The sequence below is a fragment of the Chrysoperla carnea genome, chromosome 3, assembly GCF_905475395.1.
Source record: "Chrysoperla carnea chromosome 3, inChrCarn1.1, whole genome shotgun sequence".
Lineage (NCBI taxonomy): Eukaryota > Metazoa > Arthropoda > Insecta > Neuroptera > Chrysopidae > Chrysoperla > Chrysoperla carnea.
Genome location: NC_058339.1, coordinates 51,693,871 through 51,718,974, shown reverse-complemented (window position 1 = coordinate 51,718,974; position 25,104 = coordinate 51,693,871). Strand labels below are relative to the sequence as shown.

General features: G+C 29.6%; 5 protein-coding genes across 8 annotated transcripts in view; 1 reads left to right on the top strand and 4 right to left on the bottom strand.

Annotated features, from left to right (window-relative positions):
* The window catches only part of LOC123296704 (mucin-17), a 657,840-nt gene that overhangs the window by 463,403 nt on the left and 169,333 nt on the right, over positions 1 to 25,104 (top strand). The gene's annotated exons all lie outside the window — the stretch shown is intronic.
* On the bottom strand, positions 1,120 to 2,104 carry LOC123296709. The gene is made up of 3 exons (XM_044878307.1): positions 1,966 to 2,104; positions 1,672 to 1,737; positions 1,120 to 1,454 (listed from the first exon to the last, which is right to left on the bottom strand). Exons 1-3 carry the CDS (start codon positions 2,042 to 2,044, stop codon positions 1,285 to 1,287), a joined length of 315 nt encoding a protein of 104 aa, XP_044734242.1. The 5' UTR covers positions 2,045 to 2,104; the 3' UTR covers positions 1,120 to 1,284.
* Positions 6,519 to 9,506, bottom strand: LOC123296707. Its single transcript, XM_044878305.1, has 4 exons — positions 9,369 to 9,506; positions 8,922 to 8,978; positions 8,130 to 8,288; positions 6,519 to 7,452 (listed from the first exon to the last, which is right to left on the bottom strand). Exons 1-4 carry the CDS (start codon positions 9,472 to 9,474, stop codon positions 6,836 to 6,838), a joined length of 939 nt encoding a protein of 312 aa, XP_044734240.1. The 5' UTR covers positions 9,475 to 9,506; the 3' UTR covers positions 6,519 to 6,835.
* On the bottom strand, positions 18,357 to 19,524 carry LOC123296708. The gene is made up of 2 exons (XM_044878306.1): positions 19,390 to 19,524; positions 18,357 to 18,795 (listed from the first exon to the last, which is right to left on the bottom strand). The coding sequence occupies exons 1-2, from the start codon at positions 19,472 to 19,474 to the stop codon at positions 18,419 to 18,421; spliced, it is 462 nt and encodes a 153-aa protein (XP_044734241.1). The 5' UTR covers positions 19,475 to 19,524; the 3' UTR covers positions 18,357 to 18,418.
* On the bottom strand, positions 21,255 to 23,542 carry LOC123296705. Its single transcript, XM_044878303.1, has 4 exons — positions 23,499 to 23,542; positions 21,763 to 22,899; positions 21,589 to 21,696; positions 21,255 to 21,523 (listed from the first exon to the last, which is right to left on the bottom strand). Exons 1-4 carry the CDS (start codon positions 23,515 to 23,517, stop codon positions 21,519 to 21,521), a joined length of 1,269 nt encoding a protein of 422 aa, XP_044734238.1. The 5' UTR covers positions 23,518 to 23,542; the 3' UTR covers positions 21,255 to 21,518.

Here is a 25,104-nt window from a genome sequence, read left to right as displayed (position 1 = left end):
GATTTGAACGTCTTCTTGTTCATTACTTTAATATTATTTTGATAAAACGTTTTGGCAGCGTTTTAAGCGAAATACTAGAGCATGTATTGTCTCATGATAACTAAATAAATCTACATATTTCCAAAACAATTTAATTAATTAATAATATTGACTTTAAAACACACTTAAGACTATTTGAATAAAAGCAAAATCAATTTTAATTAGTAAATAGATTTTGAAAAATTGAAGGTTTTTTTTTACTTTTTGTTCAAAACCATAAGCTTCTCTGTCTAACCCTGAAAATAGCCGACGATGAATGTTGACAGAAAAACACTTATGCTTTAGAGAAAAATAATAATTGGGAATTTGTTATTAGCTTATTCTTGGTCGTATGTCCTAGATACTTGTTTTCTGTAATCTAAATGATACAAAAAGTGATGCTTTAAGATTTCTAGAGAACAAAAATCAAAAGCAAGCCACCCAATTTATTTATCAGAATATAGAAAGACACCGTGAAACGTATCATACTTATCGGGTTAAAGAATGTGTACTCTCAAAACCCAGACAATACAAATCATCTATTGCATGCGATTAGGATGGAAAAGGGGAATACTATTTTGTATGTAAGATATTTTTATGAAAAGTATTCACTTCTACAACAGGAATATATTCTGATATAATGTTTGAGTATAAAAGAAATGATTACTTGGTACTCTATCAAAATAGTGTTGACTTTTTTTTAAATGTCAGAGAAATATAAATATTATATATGTCATAATCAAAATAAACAAGGTTAAGTTTTGTTAGGTATTTAAAAAAATGTCTTTAAACTAGGCAGTAGCTAAAGCAAATTGACTGAATCGATATTCGTGTTTTCTGATAATTGTTTTATCTGCATATTTAAAAAAAAAAAAGAATCTTTACAAATATTACGTGCTTGTAAAAAAATGATTAAGCCTTTCCGACTTGATATTTTGTAAGGAATTGGTTGAAGGTACTGGACTTTTGTTGAAAAGATGATTGGAAAATGTTACAAGCAACTGGTGAAAAACAAAACATCATTTTTTTTTAATTATTTTAACAAATCACTTTGAGCAAACAAATTTTAATGAATTTAGTTTAAGTTTGAGCATAGTGGGAGTTCGTGTTTCCGATCCATTCTTCCCCGCTTACTGAATTAGACCTTTATTGAGTCATAAAATAAAATTTATCAAATTTAATCCATGAATCAAATATTTGCAAGAAAACGATTTAAATAAAAGCATTTTTTTTCATATACTTATTTTTAATATTGACTAACGCTTATTAGGTTTTTGCCAATAGTGGTGCCAAATTATATGGAATTACCCCTGGTTCTTTAACTGTATCAAATACATTTATTTTGCTGTATTTGTAAGGTAGTATACCAGGGGTTCCAAAGTAATATTTGCTAGGTACACCAAGATGTATCAGCTCTTTACCATCTGATGCAAAAACTGGAAAACGAAATTATCTCGTATATTATTATAAATATTAAAGCGTTATTATTTTGAATATTTAAGTGTTAAAATTATTTTTTATTCTTGATATAGAAATTGATATAGAAATTTCTTTTAATAGTTCTGATTTTTCACGATAGTTTTACTTTGGTACAGCCTGTTTTGGATTTTTAGTTTCAAATTAAAGAATGGAAGTAGTGCATTGTATACGTACTATGTTTTTCATTGCGCTCGTCCAAATACAGCCTTGGATTTGCTAATATTGCTTCAAGTAATGGTCCTGAAAATTTTTATATTTTTTAGTTTTCAATCCTAAAATTTGGCAAATAGTCCTTTGACTATTATTTACTTACTACTAGAATCATATCCGTCCTTAGAAATAGACTCTCTATTTTTTTTTATAGTTTCATAAAAAGATATTCAAAAACAAAATTTGCATGTTTTTAACGGTAAAAACAACACATTTTTAATATATTTTTTTAAAGTTAATGATATTGCTTATACCCACCTGTTCTGCTTATTCTGGAAGCCAATACCCATTTTGAGATTGTTAAAATTGTAAATGCAATAATGTACAAATATTTCATGATATTATCACTCCAATCAGATACCTATACCTAATTGACTTAACAACGTAAAGCTAATGCCATACGCAATCGAAAATTTGTTTTTAATAGTTTCAAAAGATATAATATTTTAAAATTTATGGAATTTTGTTATCCTATTTTGAAATTTGTTTTTCTAATTATTATTTTCCAATTACGAACATTGTTTTAAAACCTATAATTTTTTAAATTATACACTTTTATTTTCTGTTAAGTTAACCCTTTGAAACAATCGTAATAAAGATTGAATATTTCGAGAAACCATTCATTTTATAGGAAGAAAAAAGTAATGCATTTATAAAATAAATATTTTTTGTCCTCAATTTTGTCATTTTTGCAGTAATCACTCACCGTCTCTAACAAAGTTTAGGATCTCCTGTAAGCTTGGCCTTTATTTCATCTAATCTTGCATAAGATTTGAGAAAACAGAAGAAATTAATTCTTTTTTACTATATACTATCTACCTCTTAGCAGTATCTTGGATTCAAAATCCTGACGGGTTCAGTCTTCTAATAATTAAAAACGTATCTGCTTGAAGAGTATCTGATCCGTATTTACGTAGCAGTGAAAATCAGATGTGGTTTCTCATCATACCCTTTAGCTTCTTGAAGTTTCGAAAGTTTAAAAGATATTTTCGAATTGAAACAGCTCACGATGGATTTATTTCTTTTTTATTTATTTATTTATATCAACAATCATCTAGTAGTTTAAAGCCTATTTGTTTGTTGCTTTTACTAAACGGTTTTGGAATTTTAAATTACCCTGCAAGAATTATTGTTCAATCTAATGAGTCTTTTGTTCATGTACAGCAAGTTTAAGTGAGGAAATAACATTAATATACAGTTTGTTAATAGGCCAGAGTTTCTGTAAAACTATCAAAATAAAGAAATATTCAATAACGCCTTACTCGTGAAAATAATGTTTTATTTGATAAAATATTGTATTTGTGTGATACCTACCTCTGAAAATTTATTGTTTTCTAAATGAGCTAAAAAAGAATAATTTCGTGAGGTAAATAAAAGTCATTTGTAACAATCATTATGATTTTATTTATTTTTCTCTCTCTCCAAATAATTTTTGAGAAACATTAAAGTTTTAATTATAATTTTACTTGCTTTTAATATTATTTTTTATCGATAAGATCGTCATCTAAGTCAATATCAAAAGCTTCAGAATTTCTTAAGCTTGATTCATTTGATTTTCTTAATCTATTTAAATACGGAGATGAATAAATCAAATTATCCGGACTATAACTGACTGAACCACGTCCAAATGTATTAATTGGATTGTACCTCATATCATAAAATCTATCGTCAAGTGGGTTGTCAAAAGGAGAGCTTAAAAATCCTTTTCCAATATGTGGAGATCTACCAAATGATTTTCCAAAACCGTAAATATTATAAGGGTTAATTTTATTAATATCCAGATTATATCCCATTCCAGCTGAAGGCCTTAAAAATGCTTCGTCTAATGGATGAGGTCTTCCAAATGCTTTCTCAATATTTTGAATTCCTAAATATGGGATTTCAACTTTTGCCGGTCTCGTAAATCCTTTTCCTAATGGTAAACGTCCCAAAAATTCGTTCAGATAATCTGGTTTGGAACCCATATTATATAATGTATTAATTGGCGGAGCTCTTGCGTATCCTTCTTCGCGATATACATCTGGTAAAAAGGTATTAAAAGCTTCACTTGGATATGATAAGTGTTGATGAGGATAATGTTTTTCGACAATCTGTATGTCGATATTTGCGACCATTGGATGCTTTTTCAAAGAATTATTATGTACAAAACCAGAAAATAAGGGATGTCTTGCTAAGCTGGAAAGCCCATGATTTTCTTTGTGAGGGTTTCTTTTGCCGGCTAGAAGCTCAATTAATTTGTCGGCTTGGCTAGGTTTTATTTTACTGGATGCATACATATTGTTGGGAGAAGATTTTGTGTGTATAATGCTTTTGAAAAACGGTCTGGCTTCTTCTAAACTGCCTAATCCTTCGTCTTTTATTCGATAATTATGTTGTCCAAGATTCTCTTAACATCAAACGTTTATTCAATTAATTATTATAACTAAAAATAACTTGTTACTTTAAAAAAAAAAAATCAGACATCTGAGTTTCATTTTAGAATAACGAAAACGGTACTTATTCATTCGATTCGCAGCTACTGTGACATTTTTAAATGTCAAAATAATGTCATAATCCTAAATTTCATAAACTTCGAATTGATAAATTAAAAAAAATAATAATAGTTTTTAATACCCTGTTTACATACCTGCATTTCGTAAGTTCTCATTATCCTCTGCTTCTAATTCGTTAATCATACTCTCTAAGAAACCATTAACTCTGGCATTTCCGTAAAGTCCATCTAGATAAAAAATAAAAAATTTATGATATGTATGATTAGGTCCGCTTCATGTTTTTTCCAAATGTAATGTAATGTAAAGGATAACGAATAAACCTAAAATACCTGCACTTTTGCCTGGGCTTTCATTATTTAATCCCTGTTCTACAATATATGCCGATGGCTCAAATCCAGAGTCTAATCCCAGTCCATTAACTAGAAAATAAAAGTTTAAGTTATGCATCATATATAATTTTTTTTTTCTGAAAGTATTTGTGCTAAATATACAACTCGAAAACTAGTGATACATTCATATGCCTGAGAACTTTAGGAATCTAAGAACTAATAAAAAATGAAAAATTGTCGAAAGAAACTTGCTATATTTTTTCATGTGCATGTGTAAGATTTTGTTAAATCAAATTAAATTTTTGTTAAATTCAGAAATGGTGGTCAAATATAGAAAAAAGATAGGCAGTCATGGGGACTACCGATAGAAATGAAAACTAAAAACTTTGAAATAATGTGTTAAAATATATACAATTTGAGAGTGCTCAAAAACCAAATAATGGAATATTAGCTGGACTTGACAAACTGACAAACTTTATATGTGCAAAAGTTTATTCTTAGCTTTAGTCAGAAAATTACACGTTGAATTGTCTGGTCGAATTATTTCAATCATAAGGAAATTTTTGCCAAAATGTTTGATGCAGTTAAACTACACACTACTATCGCTAAACATACCTGCACTTCTGCCTGAGTCAGCATTAATTGGTAATGATATATCTTGCAAAATACTATCGTATAATTCACTATTGCTCGGATTTTGGTTATATTTATGATTATCTAAGTACAAAAAGGGCATTTATGTAAAATTAGTGTAGCATATGATTAATTATGTTATGCTGTTAAATTATCATACATACCTGTATTTTTGCCTAATTCATTTGCCTCATTGTCAAGTCCGGTAAAATAATCGTAATCGTTCAAATCACTCGGCAAAAGTCCAATATCAGCTAGAGGCCAAAAATATGTTATATTTAAATTTCTATTCGAGAATATTATTAAGATTTAATTGGATCGATAACGCATTCTACGCAAAATAATCAAAACTGTCAATTATCCAATTAATGGCCTGTTTTAGAAAACGAAATTTCAGGAGATAAGTTGTATAATTTTGTTGACATAATTATACCTACTTGTCTGACTGGGGCCTTATTTTGTATATATTAGTTATAATGTTATTAGTTATATATTAGTTATGATAGCAAAAATTTGATATCATAAATCATAAATTAATTCTTAAGATAATATACCCATACATACCTGAATTTCTGTGTCTCGCATTACGTTGATTGTAAACTAAAAAATAAAAAAATAACCAATTAAAATTTAAACACCGAAAAAATTGATAAATTATTGCTTATCATTTCACGAATTCGTTTCGACATCGTTTGAAGACGTGTATTACTTTTCCAAAAAATTCATTATGAAGGACATAATTTGAATGATTAATTCAAATTTGACTAACCTTCCTTTACCATGCGCAATCTGTAGTTAACCGCTTGTTGTGGATAATCTTTTTTAAAGCCATCGGATGCTTTTTGTTAGAAATTGAATAAAGTCAGCCTCTCGTTAATTTGTGGGGGGGGGAGACACTTGCGGGACAATGTAAGTATCAGTGATTTTCGGTACTTACAAGTTTCCGAGCAAACTCTTGGAAGCAACCGAGCAAATTAATAGAGATTAAAAAAATGAAGAAGCAGAGAAGTTTATCATAAGAGTAGCTGATCCAAGAAATTCAAGGTAAATAGTTTTTGAAGCCAGTAACTCCATTTGTATCAAAAGTCTTGTTTTGGTTTACCCTAATACCCTCTTTAAAAATAAATATTTATTTAAGGTAAACTGTATAAGCTCAACATAAAATAAGAGATAATTTAAATAAAATATAAAACTAATATACATCATAATGCATTTATTTCCTCCAAATAAAGATTTAAATTTTGAACATTTTTGGTGTCTTTAACTATAATAATTTTATTCATTAATTATTAATAATAAGTATTAACATATTTCAAAATAATACAGTTTTTTTTAAAAACACACATTATTTAATATACAAATTAGGATTAGGTACTTTTCTATTGATAGTTATTATAACCAGGACTTGATTTCATTTGAGCGTGTCAGAACGAAGTTTCAATACCTCTTTTAAGGAAAACAAAAATTATGTTTGAGCAATAAGTTTACTGTCCCTGTTTCCTCTAAAAGCACTGATTTTTACTAGTAATTCTTGACTTGAAGGACTTTTTTCTCTATAAAATGATTTTGTTGTTATAATAAATGCAGACAGAGCGGCCATTGTTTTAATAATTTTCAGTTAGTTATGTATTTAGGAATGGGGCTAAAGACTACTCATATATCAATCTTATTTGTTTAATTTGACGACCTTTCATTTTCGGTGCCCAAGTTTGGATATTCTCTTCTTTTTCGTGAGTTATATGAGTCGTAATTTCGAATAATGAGATTGAGATAGGGAATATATCTTTCAAAAAGTTTATCCGCCAAGATATTTTCTGAATTTAAAGCAGCCGAATATGGAAAATAATTCCGAAAATAGTTTCGTACTTCATAACTATTATATGGATCATCATTAAATGATTCTTCGTTTCCATAGCTGGAAATAGATCCCCGATATCCAGTGTTATCTAACGGACTTTTGGAATTTAAATAATCTAAGTAAGAGGAACTGCGGAATTCATTTGGTGCTTCATAACTATTGTGAGGGTCATCATGAAATGAATCGTCGTTTCCATCTTTGGAATTAAAGTATGAATTATATCGGTATAGTTTGTTAATCATTTGACTATTGGAATTTGGATAAACTGAATAAACGGAATTGGGAAACACGCTTCGTTCTCGCAAATCGATATGTACGTTTTGAGGATGTTCAGGATCGTTTAATAATTTATCGTTGTCCGCCAAAGTCTCTCTTTGATCAGTTAATCCAAATATATTTCTCAATGTCTCGAATTCTTTCCCATCCGGATTTTCTGAATCAAGAAGAAAAGCTACATTATTTTCAAATAATGTTCAGTTGAAACAAATCGTACGTATTCCGTAGCTACTAAAAACTGAACAGCTTTTTAGCCAAAAATTTTTACTGAAAATATCATATGCCTTCTTTTTCTCAGAGTAGTTCAGACTTTTTTAACATGCAGTTATACGAAAATTTTGCAATTCCACACTCAGTTTCTATGGCTAAATAGTTTATGAATAAGTGACTATAGTATAGTTTTTTAACGTACTAGTTAAAATTTTTTGCAATAATTCTTATCCCACTTGTATCCCAATTTACTATTATAAGACTGTAAGATATTCTTTTCCTGTTTTCTGCCAAACGAATAAAAGGCGGATATAAAATATCAAACTCAAAAAATGAGCACATTCGCATTCCACTTTTATTACGAAGTACAAACAGTCAGTCTGTGAAACGCAAACGATTTGATCCAATTGCACCTTTTATATGTCCTAGACATTCTCTGCGGTATGATTACAAAATAATAGGTCAAAAGTATAAAATTCAGAGCATTAACTAGTTCTGAAGGCTTAGTAAATTCTTTTTTCAAAAGTAAGGGTCTTTTTATATTATAAATTATTTGCAATATAATTACGGAAGATGTCTTAAAATTGGAAATTTAAAGATTCGGTTATTATAATAGTTACTCGCCTCCAAACGACCTTCTATTATTTTCACCTTCTCCATGCTCGTCTGTCATAGATGCTTTTTCATTATCTCTATCAAGATTGTTTGTCTTGTCTGACCTTCTTGCTTGCAAATCGACGTTGGAGCGTTTCTTGTGTACTTCTGGGTGCATATTATCCAACTCTATGAAATCGAGAAAATAAACTTTTGTAATTTCTACTTGAAATTATCTGCAGTATACTTTGACGTAAGATCAACACATTAACAATCAACAACTCATCAACAATTATAACAAGAATTAGTAATTATTATAGTACACATCCAGTAATTTATTTGAATCAAATTTAATACAAAAAATTTAAAAAAATATATATAACTCTCGGCCCCTCACAAATTTGAAATTTATTTTTTTTTTTAGAGGCTTAGAGAAGAGTTAGATATATATAAAACGATCCATCAAATCGGGGAGGGGGGGTGACTCCTCTTTCAAGTCAGTTTACTGAATAAGAGACCTTTTTTCGTATCAGAATTCGCTCAGGAGGAAATCTAGATTAAAAATTTTTTTTCATTTTATTTCACATGCTTACAGGTACGAAGAAAATACTTTTTTATGGTCTGTTGATTGACTTTTGCTGTAAAATATGGTTTTATATCATGGTTTTGAGATACAAAAATATGCATATTTGGGGCAAAACACCCTTCGGGGAAGATACCTTCCTTAAAATTCAATGGAAAAAAGCCTTGTGAGACATAATTTGAGCAAAATGACTGGAACAAGTATCACTCTCTTTCATATATCTCTTTCATATATCTTACCTTTTCGCGTTTTTTTCGCAAGTTTAGCAGATGAGCTTGTAACAGGCTGTGTTGTCTCTAAAATTAAAATTTCACCAATTACAATAGAATGTAAGCAATAATTTTCTAAACAGCAACGCAATTTAGTCGACTATTCTAACGTACCAGTAAGTGTACAGTTGTCAACTTCAAACGCAAATGTTCTAAAATAACGTCATGAAGTGCAGACCATACTTAAGGCATTGTGAGCTAATTTTTGCAAGCAGCAAATTTGGAAATACGTCAAGCTTAAAATTGACTAAAATCCATATAATTTTCATAGAATTCTAATTCCATAGAAGTACAATTAGGTAACACAATAATTTCTATTAGAGTATTTAGGAATGGCAAAATATACTGATAGAACCGCGTTCTATTCATAATAAAAGTGTAATATAAAAATCATTTATTTCATTTAACTTGACGCACCTGATGTATCGGTAACATCTTCTATTAATTTTGTTACATTTCCATCAACTTTCGACCAATTTAAAAAGGTCGAAATCACAAATAATCCAATACACAAAAACTTCATGATTTTTTTCTTACTACTTACAGTTTTTTAGCTAGAACTTTAAACTAGTAGTAAGAAATTTTTACACAATGTTCTGTTTATATAAGACCCTAAAATGTTGTTTTCAGAATATATGATGAAATTATTTTTAATCATGAAAACATTTTTGTTTTTCATTAAAAAAAATTGTGAAATTTTTACTTTGCTTGTTTGATTGATAAAAATTTCTCAATATATCATAATTATATTTAATAATGAGTCAGATAATTGTGAAAATTGTTATTGTTTTATAATTAGGGGCCAAGTGACTCATACAGGACTCAATTTCTTTCAATATTATATTATTATTATTAAGTTATTTTTTTCTTGGTCTTTTGAAAGACGTGAATAAATGCTTACAGTATTTAACCACTCAAGATCAAACTGGTACATTATATAATATAAGATAAAACATGGGCTATTATATAGTCTCTTTTAACGCTTTAATAATAATAATCGCACCAAATATGGCAAACGAGTGGACTCTCACACAATCTTCACACCTATTTGAACTCTCCAGATAATAATTGTCTCATCTTTTCATCTTTTTCCAGTCCATACAAGTTGGAAAGATGAAAGGCATGAGAAACCCGTAATGCAAAAAATCTCACCTAGTTGCTTGTAAAACGATTGAATGTAATTTAACTTATTCTATATGAAATTACTCTCAAGCTAGACATTATTTTCAGCTCCATTTCGGCATTCATACTTTTTTCGGCAGGTGTATGTATAATGCCCGAAATATGATCATATTTTTTTGAAGTCGTATCACTCATAATTAATAATTTTGATTTGTATTAAATATATGGCTGCTTCAATCATTTTTATATACACATTTCACCGATGTTTTTCTTTTAATGAAATTTAAGATTCGTCTGCATTCATTTTATTTATAAATGAGACCAATTAAAATATGCTTTTAATATAATACCATCATCAACATAAGCAGTGTCGTTTAATGCGTTAACTTTTATTTTCACGCTCGTTAAGGTTTCTATAATCTATTAGATCGAACAAATAACTGGTTTGGATATATTCTCTTTTTTACATTTAAAGTTCATAAAAAAAGCCTTTCACAATTCTACACGATGCAAAAAAAAAAAATACGTTGCTGATATTATAAAAAATGTGTGGTAGTTTCTCAGGCCTACAAAATGTCTCAGAAAGACTATTCAGAGTACATTACTCTCTGAAGGAAAGTATGCGGTAACGAAACATTCTAGACAAATTAAACTATTACCTATAGATAAAATCAATAAGAACTTTAGTATTTGTAACCTAAACCGTTTGTTAATATATAAACCTCATTTCGAGTAAATATAATTGTGTGATAATCAAGAATTAGCCCATTGTAATGATTCTCTGGTGATTTGTTAGCCGTTACTAATTGAATGACTATTTTACGATTGTGTTTAGCAAGCTCCACATTATTTATGTATGTGAGTTTTATCACTTTTTAATTATATGTGTTCGTATTGACGCGTTAATGCAAGACAATTAGTATCGAACAGGAGTTCTTTGTTGCTGTATTGGGATTTATTCTCTCATGTTAGGGAAGTCCATATTTAATTTTCTGATTTACACTATAAAGAAAAGCAATTTTTATATATTTAGGACATTGTGCCTAAATCTGAATTTAAGACCTTTAAATTAAATCTATATTTCATTAAGTGAATATATAAGAATCGGCTTGGACTGGTAATTAGGTTATGTTGGATTACATGAAGTGCCAGATTACCACGAGTCTACTGTCATGAATTCGAAAATAAAAACGCATTTAAGAACACTGTTTCTGATACACATCGTATCTAACATCAGCTCTTTAAGGATAGATGGATATGTTGATGGTGATAGATATATAAATACATAAGAGATACTTGAACGTTGGGGTATACAGTTTTAAGGGCGAACTCCTGGTGAGTATAGTACCACCGTGTCTGTCTAAGAGGGTTATACGTGATCCTATTATAAACACTTCTTCACAAGGTGTACATATACACATAAAAAAATAAAGCTTGCAATGAGTTTATGTTTCTGTGATCCTTGAGTATCTTAAATATATTATAAGGACTTTGTATAAAATATATTTTTTACGATGTCTTTTTCCTTGTATATTTTATAATCAGGAAAATCAAATATGTAACTTGACCAGTTAAGAAAGTGAAGTAATTAAATACGAAACATATATTTGCAGGAAAGTATGAACATGATCAAAATAAAAAAATTCCTGGAATGGATTCTAAAACTTGTTTGCTTTATGTTTTTACAAAGCCTAATTATAACATGTTTATGTTTTTACGAAGTTTTATAACAATGTTTTTCGACAATGGATGTATTACGTTCTAGAATTATTGGCAGTGTAATTCCCATAAATGGAGTACTTTAAATAACTATAATAAACTTTTGAATAAACTTTCGATTTTTCTTTCGATTCATTCTATATATTTTATAAAATTAATAGGTTTTATAAACATAAACATTAAACAAATTTAAATCGTGTAAATGTATAAGAAATATATCCATTCGATTCGATTCATGAGCACTGTTTTAAGCAAAAATTGCGATCAATATTTTGAATTTAATATGCTTCTAAAAAGTACTTTACATTCTCCATAACTTATTTAATTATGTCATGAAACCATCTTTCAAGCTATTATAAATAGAAAAAAGGGTGGATTGACCAGCGCTGTTCTAACACCTAACTGACTGACAATCATAACCGTTATTTATATGCAATATAAAATCTGTATAACAATTTTCAGCTTAAGTAAATTCGTTTTAGTACCATTTAAAACATAACCGTATCGATAGCATATATCTGGCCGCAGTATGTGTGTGTACACAACTACTATAACCAAACCTGAAATGATCAGCTTTAGTAAATTCAACAAATTTTTTTTTGGCCTGCTCTTCCATTATAAATTTGTTTTTGAACCAAAGCTTTAGCCTTATATTAATAACCTGAGTGATTCACGGTACGTTATTTAACACCATTCTGTACACAATCATATATGTTATGTTGTGTAAAACAACCCTTATATGTACATCGTTACACAGGTTTTATTGTCGATTACAGAGGAAAGGTCATGTCATTATATTGTTGTTCAAACAAATAAGAATACCCATAATATATCTATAAAAGTATTACATAGAAATAAACAACAAACCATATAGTTATAGTACCATTCTAAAGAGGAACCCAACACACAAGGTATATATTTTATACCTTAATAATTGACTCTTAAAAACCTATTCCATTCGAAAATTGTTAAACAAATTGTTAATTTAAATATGACTCAACTATACCTACCTATATACTTACTCATTCATTCACTTACCAAACTCTATTCTATGTTGAATAATAATACACACAAAAAGGAAAACAACCTTTAATTGAATTTCTGATTTTCGTCGAAATAAATTGATATTCTGATTAAAGTTTATATTTTCTGACTCTTTTACAACTTCTTCTAGGTTTCATATACGAAAAATTTTCAACAATTAAGATTGACTTCAATTCATTTTATTGGCTAGAATATATTCCGAAGGACCGCCGTAAAATTGGATAAGAAAAATGGCTTTCTGTGATAGTTTTTCTAACCCACTCGAATATCTTCTTTGGATCATTCTGATCAGAAGCTTACATGACCACAAAAATTTTTTAGGAGTAGTTATCAAGCTACGGGTCGATCGAAGCTACACATACAATACGGGTTTAGATGAAAGCTGATCAAAAATATATAGTCCAAAGCTGGAAAACTATCCGTTAAAAAATTTTGTGGCCGAGAGAGCTTTTGATCACAGCGAACCGAATAATATTTTGTAGGCAGTTTGAAAAAGTTTTACAGAAAGCCATTTTTCTGGTCATAAAGGTACTACAAATATATGTGTAGCTTTGATCGCTTGTAGCTTAAATACTGGATGTTAGAAAGTTTTGTAGCCATGAGAGTTTTTGAACAAAACGATTTGAAGAATATTTTGGGGGCGTTTTGAGAAAGTTTCACAAAAAGCCAATCTCCTAGTCATATACTACTAAAACTATAATATATTAGGAACTTTGATCGCCCGTAGCTCGAAAACTACTTGTTAATAATAATAATAATTTTGTAGCCATGTAAGCTTTCGATCTGAATGATACAATGATCATTTTAGGAGGGATTAGAAAAATTTTTCGAGAAAGCCATTTTCTTATTTAATATTGCGGGGTCCTGCGTACTTACAAAACTCCTCTTGTTGGTCATTCATTTGAAATTCAATTCAAAAAACAAAAAAATTCTAAGAAAAATAATCAGAAAAACAGTTATACAAAAGAATGCTTCGGATTCAGCTCAATCTTAAGATATAGTCCAATAATTTCATTTCAAGGTCAAATTAAATTCGTCAAATTGGTTACACATTATACAATACAGCACATATTTCGAATCGAATTGCTGATACTATTTCAGTTTTCCATCCATTATATCAAATAGAAAAATACATTGTACATGAGGGCAGTACTAGAGAAGTGCAGTTCCATTGCACGAAATGAAAATCAGGAGATCAGGTTTTATAGTTTGTTAAATAACTTCACAATGCTCGATTAGAAAGCTTCTCTCCTTTTAAAGAAAATTACGAGATTCTTTTAAAACTGTAAAGTGAACTTGAAATGACTGTGATCAATGAATTGATATCAACTAATGTTTTTTTTTTTTTTCAAATAAATATTTAACAAAATATTAGTGTTATTGAAATTGTACCTCCACTGGGAATATTTACCCACACAACACAAATACGGGAAAAAACCGAAGAAAACATGTCGAAATAGAATACATTTACTCAGAATATTTTCTCTTATATTTGTTATGTTTAATTTATCATATTCTTTATCAGACAATACGTATAAGACGTTTTGTGTATAGAAAATAAACTGGCTGGCTAAATAAGTTTACTTTTTCTTACTGCTTCTTCTTCGTTATTGTAAAGACGTCGTGTGTATTACGATGTTTATATACGCAATTCAACTTGATAGAATTCTCTAAGGAGCACTACGCCATACTCATAAACGGCTTATACACATCATTTTAACTTTGATACGAGAAAAAAGCAAAAAAAACTAAATAAAACTATATTATGCATTTAGTTGGCAAATTGTTATACTCATTTTCACTGAATAGAGGTTTAATATTTTTAGATAAAAGTGATTATAGATTATCAGAGTAGTCAAGAAATATTAGCTAGAGAGATTCTAGAAATTGATCCGAGTAGGGTCCGTTTCTGTTGTTCAACCCACTTTTCTGGCAAAATTCCAATTGCCCTGTAAGTAGAATTTCTTTGTAAGTACAATTGCTCTCTCTGTAAGTGCAATAAATATAGCAGTAATAAATTAATATCAGCAGAAAGCCATAATACCCTGAAAGTACTAATATTTACCTACCTGTAAATTCTGAGTAGTTGGTAGTAGTTGGTGGGATCACCAATTTTCATCTACGAAAAAAACTAGCGAAATCGCCCAAAATAGTATTACATGATTGTATTTTACCTACGTTAATTGGTTCCATTGGTCTATAACACTAGTAACAAAGCAAGCCATCTGCATATCTTCTTTTCTTTCTTCCACTATAAAAAAGGCAGAAAATTTTTCAGTGTTAACTGAAGTGCACAAAATTGTTTTCGAATTATCTTATTCACTAAACTACTTCAAGTTTTATGCTTAAATAACGTGTGTTGCCTACAATGGGTTAAGTTTTTATGCACTTCTAAAAACAATTCTATGTTTCCCTAAAATACCTACTTCAGCCAAGTATAAGGTCAAATAAAATGGTCTGTAGAACCCAAAAAGATTGAAAATAATTTCAATCAAACAATTTCAATTTTAATAATAATAAGTAAGATTGACATGTCGACGTTTAACAAAAATAAAAGATCAAAGAACTGATAAATTTATATGCATAATAGTTAGTTGAACAGTGCTTGATAATGTAGTCCATCTAGAAATCAAAGTTTTGGATTATATACGCGAAGTTTGAACTTTCAGTGAAATGAGGTATAATTTTTGTCTTTGCTGTACCACATGACTATGGACACATACAGCTCTTACCGAGTTATTACTTGTTTATACAAACTTCTAGTTACTTCTCTTACAACCGCACCGTGTTAACGATCCTTCGATGGTAACTTTTATGCTCTCCGTGTTAATAATCCGAACTTTACTTTAATGTATCTCGAGATAGAGACGGTTAGTTGATTTCTACTTTTGATGGTAATTGTATTATAATATCCTTAATGATACTACAAAAATTTACGATTTCCTGACACTATGTTCATAGCAAGACACCTACATTAATCTAATAAAAAGTATTACGTTTGGCAAGTCGCCATTGTTAAAATATGTTTGTTTATAAGCAAATGTAAAGATAAATTTTTTATCATTGAAAAATGCAATATGCATTTGTTTATTTAAAACAAATAACAGTGAAAAAACAAACAACGCAAACCTACAACTTTGCATAAAACTTTTTAAATTCAATTCGTTATCATATGTTATGTCTGTAGAGAGTATGAGGTTATGTACACATTTATAACATGCGAGAATAATACATCATCATAACATTATCTAGAATTAGGAGGAGAAAACGATGATAAGGTAAGGGAAATGTATAATATGTGGTAGGTTGAGAATTGCCGCCATCTAAAATAATGTCGTTTCATGTGTTCAGATACGTACATGATTATAATAATGTTACGGAGACGGCTTCAGAGACAATATTCTAGATGGAAACATATACGGTGAAAAGCTACCTGTACGGTATATACAAAGATTAGAAATTCATTTGAATATTTCCGGTGTTATTATGAATTGAAAAGATGAATGATTTTTATGATCTAGGATTCATAAAATCATAATAATATTTATGTTAACTTATAGCGTCTGGGAAAAAGAAATACTTTACCGAAAATGATAATTGAATGGGTACATTTGTCATCACTCCCTATCCCGAAAAATGGTTCGAGACTTGGATCTGGACGGCATTCACATCAAATGTTATAATCTCTCCAAAAAACATTCCTACTCCGGTAAGAGGAAAAGAAGAAGTTTATCAATGCTTACTGCCACAACGATATGGATCTACTTCAACTTCACGCATCAATAACTGAAAGAATTGCATTTTTTTTTTTTTCACTTGGTCTAACTTCCATCTACATTAAAAAAGAATTATTTCAAAAATTATTGGTTAGGAATCCTTCTTATTTGACGTATAACAAGGTAGATAAATAGATTTTTGAGTAGACTTGCTTGGTATGGTAACAATAAAAAATGTCACCGAAGTAGATACTCCGAAAATATGGGTTGAAGATGTAGAACTAGCAGAAGTCTAAGGTACTTATTATACAGTCATATCATCTACAATGCGAAGGTATGGAGAATGAAGATAGAAGAATCGGTTAGAATAATGTAAATATAAGAAGATAAAGATGCTAGAAGTACGTTTCTAGATAGAGAAGTGTATATGTCTCGTCGTGATGACATATGTACAACGGTATGACGTAATAATGTTAGACCAAAAACATAGAAATGTAACATATCTTAGTTATTGCAAGGAAATTAAAGGAAATTCAAATAGGGTATGCATTTGATGATAAATTGATTATACTTTTCAATATTGAGATAAAATTCAACCAACGGTGTCCGAAATGCTTAGACAAATTCTACTTCATTCTTCAAAAAAACGTAAGAGAAAGATTTGCATTATTAGTTATCAAAAAAGCAGATAGTAAACTGAATGACCACTTTTTATGGCTGTACCCCCTTTTTCTTAGTCTTCGAAATTTCGAAAAAAAGAATAAAGTATACGTATTGAATCATTTTTTAATCTTCTAAACGAATAAGTATAGGTGATGCTAGCATACCCAAAATTCTCTAAACAACAAAAAATTTTCAAAATCCCTTAAGTTTCTCGAATACACTTTGAAATGTGAATATAATATTCAAACCAGCTCAGTTTAATTTCAAAGTTACCTTTTTTTGCAGAATCTGTTCAAACTAAGCTCTGCATACTTTTTTATACGTGATCTCTACACTATAAATTCTAAAAATTCTAATGAACTTCAAACCTCTGATAAGCTTTTTAAAAAAAAAATGTTATTTCGTACTTTGAGAGTAGTTTTGTATTCTAATAATTTATCTAAATATTTTGAGATAAATTAAACGTTTGTAATACATTATATTACTGATAAATTTCTTTAAAAAATAACTTTCAATCAAAAACAGGTAAACTTCAACTTTTCTTTTGAAATTTATTTCCATAGTAAAAAAAATCTCTCAATCACTCAGATCTCAACAACCAAATTCTTCAGAGCGATCCTCTATCTCCACTATACAAAGGTTAAAGGCAAGCATACCAGAACATGTGAATAAATTTAAATAATTTTCTGAAAATTTTTCAAAATTAAATGAGACTTGGAAAAACGGACACAAAATTTATTAGAAATTGCTGAGCTTACTGGAACCAATTACGTAATTAAATAAAAGAAAAGAGATGGTGACAGCGCTGTTCATCGTGATTTAATTGAAATACCATTTATTTAAATAAAAATTCGTAATCATTAATTCATTTTCTATTTGCTTCGGCTTAATCTTCGATCAAAATGCGAATAATTTAATGACGCATGCATAGCATATAGTTTGAAATCAGTAATTTATCCGATAATTCAATTAAGCGCCCGGTGCAGAAGCCCTGAGCTATGATCATCAGTTTATTTTAATAATTACATAATTCGACTAATCATGACTCGCCGTATTCATTAGCCGATAGTTTTGTGTCATTATTTTCAAGTCTATAACATGAAATTGGGTAATAATTTGATGACGAGTTTCTTGTGTTGTTTTAAGTTTTGTTTTTATTTATCAAAGCGGTATTTAACCCTTAATATTTGACATTTTTCAATCTTAACCCCACTTCCACGTTCCAAAATATTCGGCCATAAGAGTAGGAGGGTTCTTTCGTATTGGTTTTGGTTGTCCTGGGTGTTCGTAGTTCCAGTTGTCTGGATTTAATTTTGCAACGGCCTCTTTAAGCTCCTGAGAATAATTTGGTGGTTTAGGACCTTGCATATAGTGAACGTTTTTTGGAGGACGCCAAATACGACGACGATTGTTATACGGTATCGATTCCTGGTAGATCCGTGATGTTTTGCTTCCAGAAATTTTCGAATGAAATGGCTCATATATTCTTCGTCGATTAAATATTCGAATTTTTTCGGTTTCAAGTTCATGATCTTTTCCTGATATGATAGGTTTGTTCGAAACTTCTTTAGAACTCGGATCTGAATTGTACAGTTTTGAAATATTTGTGTTAATAGCATGTTACTATAAATTATAGTGTCCATGCTGCAGCGATAATGAACACTTACTACAGCCTCATTAAAGTAACGTTATTTAAAATTAATAACTGCAATTTTTCAAAGGATGATGTTGTCCTTTAGTGTTTTCTTACCAAAACTTCGGCTTAATCGAACTTTGAAAGAATAATAAAAAAATTTTTTTACGATACAAGTGAAGAAGACCATTATTCATAATAATGAGTTCATAGGACGAGTTGGGCAATCGCAGAAGTACATTAACCCGCCAGCACTCGCGCCAATTTGCTCACGTGTTCTGTACATTCGTCAAATATTTCCCGGTTTAAATATTATTTAGCTTTGTAAATCATAGCCTCTACATCTAATATATAAAATTTTCGTATCACAGTGTTTGTTACAATACCCCTCCAAATTGGCTTGACGGCCGCAACACCGTAAAATTAAACAGTTCGATTCGATTCTCCGAAATCAGTTTTTCATTAATCTCGTGAGACTTATAAGTGTTATTATCACGTTATCATATCATTTTGATAATTGAATTACAAATAATATTCTTACCGATATTAACCATTGTAATCGCACCACATAATAACTGTAAAATAGTCAAACTTAATACAATCCATGCTGGATAGTACATTATCATTTTTATTCTGGTGTAATATTTATTCAGCTATGGCAACGAGCAATCGAAACTGACCAACTGTTCATATGTGGCAATTTATCAAGGAAAATACAAAAATTCGTCAATTAACACGCACCATTAATCATCAATTTACCAAAAAGCATACTTATTTACTTTTCAAAAATTAATATTTTGTTTGTTTTATGCACTCAATTTTTGTTTGACATGATTCAGACACTTAAGGTTGCTTGACCATGAAATCACTTTTCGGCAGAAATTTAACAATTTTTCTTTTTAGGCTAACAGCTTTGACTAATATTTCAGAGTTCGATTATTTTTAACGTAAGATACTTCATAATTACATATGACATTTCCTACTCACCGGAGCAAAAACTTCTTTTTCGTCATATTATTTTCTTTTTAATTTTAAATCATAAAAAACTTGCGATAGAACTTATTAGTAAAACTGATCCTGCACCTGTCTACCTATATGTATGAGTACCTCTCAGAAACGAATCTACCGATTTCGGTCGAATCTATCGATTTCGATTTCGGTAAGATTATTGGCTATCTTTGGGACAATTTTTTGTAATAGAGATGTGACAAACGAAATATGTATTATAAAATAAACGTATAATACTAACTTTGAGATTTCCACCTTCTTCGGAATAGATTATGGTACAAAAATGGTACAATACAAAAATGTTTAACACATAAGATATCTAAACAATCGACTCTGATGATTGTTATATTTTTCATGGAATATTTTAATTTATAACGTAGTTTTCATAGTATTATGTTTCATCTATCAACATGCACAATCCATGTACTCTAACAATATTGTCAATAAGTCTAATTTCTGTAAAAACCTATAATAGATCACGATAGAAGGAACAAAAGTATCTTGTATGTTGATGTGATGTGGAAAAGGAAAATTTGTATGAGGTTATTCATATCATTTTTCCTTTTATGTTTCAGTAAGGAAGTATATGACCTTTGCACTGATTTGAAGGTCTACGGATAATAGAAGAGTTGTTTTATAAATCCGTTTCATAAACCCTGGTACATGATTAAAGGGCTCTGAGAATATAAGATATCCAAAGTACTATGTACCACCATATTTGAGCACATCCACGTAGCTTAAATCAGCTGAAATTCGGTATGTAGGACTGTTGGAAATTTATTTCAGTTAGAAGGTGAAACTTAATTTTTGGCTTTTTAAAACATTTATTGACCTCACCACTCTGAGATAAGAAGTTGAAAGTTTCTATATAAATTGAGTTAGAGTTCAGGGAGTGTCTTTTGGCTGTGTCAAATTTTCAGTACCACCAGCCCCTTTTTTTATATAGCACTATAGGGTTTCATATAGTTTTTAAGGAATTATGCACTTCCTCACTATTGACCTAAAGGGTTGGAAATTCGTATTTAAGTTTAATTGGCGTCAAACAAGAGCCTTTAAAAAATATAGATTTCTCAGCACGCCCATCCTCCTTTTAAAATCAAAATATAATTTTCGTAGTTGTTAAGGCTTTGCGCATTTCTACATCCTCACCAAACTGAAATGAAAGGTTCAAAATTTGTATTCAGCTAGTGTCAATATTATAGCTCTATTACGTTTCTCGTGATACAAATACAAAAATCTGAAGTAAACAAAAATACATCTTATAATAAGAAAAGGAATTTGATTTTTGATTTTATTTTTTAACGTAGATAAAATGAAGTAACAATCATAATTGGTACGAAATTAATTATATGCAAGGGTAGATATATATTGTTTTCTAAGGACATAAGTTTCAAGTAACTATTCAGATTTTCACATGACCCAATATCGGTGTGGTACTTGTATCAGATTCCATTTTTCATGCTGAGGTCGTGTTTAAAGGTGAAATTGTTTGAAAAGCAGACTCTGAATGTAGATATTGCATATTTTCGTATGGTGCAGTTATAAAGTAGACTTGGAAAATAGGAGAGTCTTGGTTTTCTTGATTTAGGTTGAAGGAGCATGCGTTTACCTATATCATACCATGGTTTGTCTTGAGATTCGTAATTTACTTGTTATGTACATCTAATCTAAAAAAAATACAAAAATTTTTGGCTTTATTGTTTTGATTTTGGCTTAACAGAGAAACTTGTACCTGAATTATAATGCCATAATGGTAGGCCTAGAGACATAGTTGGTGCAAAAAGTAGTGATCCGGATCTCTGTAATGCCTCATCTAACTGTGGATGGTAATTAAGTGTATCTGAAAAATATGATAAAAAGCCTTGGCTTTATTTATTTGATATTAGTTAAATGGGTATATTTTTACCTTCATCATTCCACGGCTTGCTTTTAGGTTCATAGGGGGCCAACTGTAAATTTTCTTCAAGTTGTGAATCATAAAAATGTACTTTATTTGATCTATCATGTGGAGCTTTTGATGCAAAGGTCAATTGTGGTTTCATTTCTTTAAAAGTAGGTTTTGGTTGTTTCGAAAGGAAACGATGATCTTGGTAACCGACTTCGAATAATTTTAGTGGATTTCTCAAAAAAAGTGACTCAAAAAATGGTATATGAACAGGGTCCATCAATTCATCATTTGATTTTGATTTAAGTATTGAGGAAAATGGGTCAATAGTTAAGGGCTTGAATTTCTTTGCCGGCTTTCTATTTGGTAATTTAGGCTGAGCAGGATTTTCAGATCTATATCCATTGCTAAATTCGGATAGTAATAAACTTTTTATTCTAGCAGATGTTTTAGGTTGAGATACTAAAACTTTCAGTGAATCAGTTAGAATAGAGCTAGAAGTTTTGGGTGCTCCCGTTCTTCCTAATCTTGCATCATATATTTCATCATCATTTTCGAATCCTTGAGTATATGTTGAAGAATGGTCCAGATTATTTTTATTAAAATTCGTGTTTTTCAATTCTTGAAAATTGGATGATGAAGATGAAATTTGTTCGTCAGGGTTATTAGTTCTAAGTCGTGGGAAAAGGGACGTATGCACCAATTGGAAGTTCTCTTGAGAATCCGATGATTTTTGTACACTCTTTGAGTTAAGGTCATTGTAAAACTCCGTTAGTAATATGCCTTTTATTCTGGATGCTATCCCAGGTTCCTTCGCCAATATTTTCACCGAGTCAGTTAAAATGGAGCTTGGTCTTTTCGATCTTTTTTCAGTTATTGCAATACCTTTAAATTTGGAAGGTTTCCTTTGCGTTTTATACGAATTAATAACATTTTGATTGATATTTTTACTTCGCGATAACTCATGGTATGGCGCGGATTCTTCTATGGTTTCAAGTAAATTTAATTGGTTTGGCTCAATATGGTGCCAATATTTCTGGTTGATTGACTCCCATGGACCTACCTCATGTGTCTTGATATCTTGATATATGGAATGATCAAGATTTTCCTGTGACGTATCTATTATATTTAACGGTTCATTTATATGAAGATCTTCCCCTAAAAGGTTTAAAAAATATTTTCTTAAACTATTTCTTAGCATATAAAAATATTTTAATTTTTTGCTGCGGTTTTTAGTTTTCCAAATCTAAAATTTTCACTTTCTTAGTTTTTGTAACCTTTAATTTGGTAGGAGTCTTAAGCATTATAGTTCACCCTTGAAACCGCTTATATTAGTTCGTTCTTTTCTAGTAAATTTGTTATTTTAGTTCTTTTGCTCTTTTCAATATTAACATTGGTAGCTTTCAATTATAAAATTGTGATATTTTAAAATTTTACAGGGCGCTAATGTAATAAGTTTTAAATAAAAGTTCATAAGAAGATCTAGTTCGCCTGTTAACTACATAAACCTGTTTGCCATAAATTTCAAAATATCTAAAGATTTTGGTTAGTTCAAAATACTTTTTGAAATTGTGAGCTCTTGAATTGCCAATGAAGTATTAATATAGATACAATAATCTATTAAATTTGAAGGCGTAATTTTTTTCTATAATCTTAAGCAATTTTTTACGCAGTATTAATTATCCTTTCCAATAACACGTTTTATATCTCTTTATTATTAGTAATATAAGCTGGGACACTAAACCAAAAAGTCTTACCATTAATTTCGGTACCCATCACCGTTGATTTGAATAAAACACAAAAAATTATAAAAATCCACATTTTTAGAGGATAATTACTATTTTGTTAATTGAAGCTAAACTTCTGCTATTTTTAAAGCAAAATCCAATCAATTTTTGAATTTTTTTCACGGCTTATGAAGTTCATATTTTTGCATTTTACGATTTTTTTAAATATATTTATGAGTATTTTGTTTTGGTAATTAGTTATTCAAACAAATGTTCTCTATAGTGTACACCACATGCAATGTTTCGAAATATTATCATTTATACTCACGAACGAACAAGTATACAAGAGCGTTATTTCAGATAAACTATAGGAATTAGTTCAGCAACTATTCCAGTCTTAGTTCCTTAGACCTTCTTAATTTATTATACATAAGCGACCTGTAATATTTTAAATTATTTTAATTTAAAAGCTCCCAATATCTATTTCGTAATATCTTCGTTAATTTAAAATGCAGCCTACCCATTTTTTCTTCCCATAATAAAATTCTTAAAACTTAATGTGTCTATTTCAAATTTTCAAAAAAGCAAACAAACTGAAATAGTGAACCAGTTCACCAAGCGTACAGGAAAGATTCCTACGGCATTAATTGTCCCTATGGTAATACAAACAGTATGATTAATCTGATGGTTATGGCGGCTTTGTTGCATAGCTCAACTACAAGAAGTGAAAGTTACAGAGAGAATTCATTAAGAAATATGCTGTAATAATTTACAGATCATTAAAGTTCAAAAGAAGGAAGTCGTTCTAAATAAAAACGAACGAACCAATTTGAGAAATTTCAAAGGTTAACTATATTGCCCATCAATAACTTGTTTGTAAACCGAACGAATATGGTACGAAACACGAATCTAAACGATGCGATGTCATGTTGATAATTGTTTGTAATATTTTGATGTCAAGAATAAATTCTAATATCTCTAAAGTTGAGGACACATAAAAAATTATACACTCTGTAAAGGGTAAAAACGACAATCGATATTTTTGTATGAATTTAACAAAGATAATACAATAAACAAATTGATGAAATTTTACTTAAGATGTGGTTTCATTACTTTCACAAGAGGTATGAAAAATTCATTATTGTCTTTCTTTATACATGCTACACGTATTATACATACGGTTATTTAATATCTTCTTCTATTATATTAAATTCATAAATGATTCCTCTTTGTTTATTGTTTATTTTGACTGACTGCTTAGGGACTCAAGAGAGGTAAGTTAGTATATTTTGAATATTCATGTATTATAAAATTGATGGAAATTGTCTTAATACTGTATGCTACCGCCGCCTATTTTATATTTTCAAAGAATAAATGCAAATTGAATTCAAATTGTATTTTCACTTCCGTAAAATTATAATATGAACGTATCTTTTCATTTCCGACAAATTATTCGTAATCTTCAACGTCTCCTTGTCACAAATAAAACATCAGTATTATTTCTCAGTTTTTATTTAACAAGAATTCATAGCTGTTTTTTCTTATTTCCTGTAGATAATCGACGATTAATCAATTTTATTTCTGTAAATATTAGTAATATAGAGGTTATCTTTTTAAAATGAAAATTTGACCATGA

Bases quoted from the DNA above. Each gene is read 5' to 3' on its own strand.
- LOC123296707 (XM_044878305.1), bottom strand. From the start codon at position 9,474: ATGAAGTTTTTGTGTATTGGATTATTTGTGATTTCGACCTTTTTAAAT. The intron at 8,289-8,921 runs GTAAGATATATG...TCGATTTCATAG, and splicing joins TGCGAAAAAAACGCGAAAAG to AGTTGGATAATATGCACCCA. The intron at 7,453-8,129 runs GCGAGTAACTAT...TTCTTGATTCAG, and splicing joins TAATAGAAGGTCGTTTGGAG to AAAATCCGGATGGGAAAGAA.
- LOC123296708 (XM_044878306.1), bottom strand. From the start codon at position 19,474: ATGATAATGTACTATCCAGCATGGATTGTATTAAGTTTGACTATTTTA. The intron at 18,796-19,389 runs GTAAGAATATTA...TGTACAATTCAG, and splicing joins GATTACAATGGTTAATATCG to ATCCGAGTTCTAAAGAAGTT.
- LOC123296705 (XM_044878303.1), bottom strand. The intron at 21,697-21,762 runs GTAAAAATATAC...CATATTTTTCAG, and splicing joins CAAGCCGTGGAATGATGAAG to ATACACTTAATTACCATCCA.
- LOC123296709 (XM_044878307.1), bottom strand. From the start codon at position 2,044: ATGAAATATTTGTACATTATTGCATTTACAATTTTAACAATCTCAAAA. The intron at 1,738-1,965 runs GTGGGTATAAGC...AAAAATTTTCAG, and splicing joins TTCCAGAATAAGCAGAACAG to GACCATTACTTGAAGCAATA. The intron at 1,455-1,671 runs GTACGTATACAA...TTCGTTTTCCAG, and splicing joins CGAGCGCAATGAAAAACATA to TTTTTGCATCAGATGGTAAA.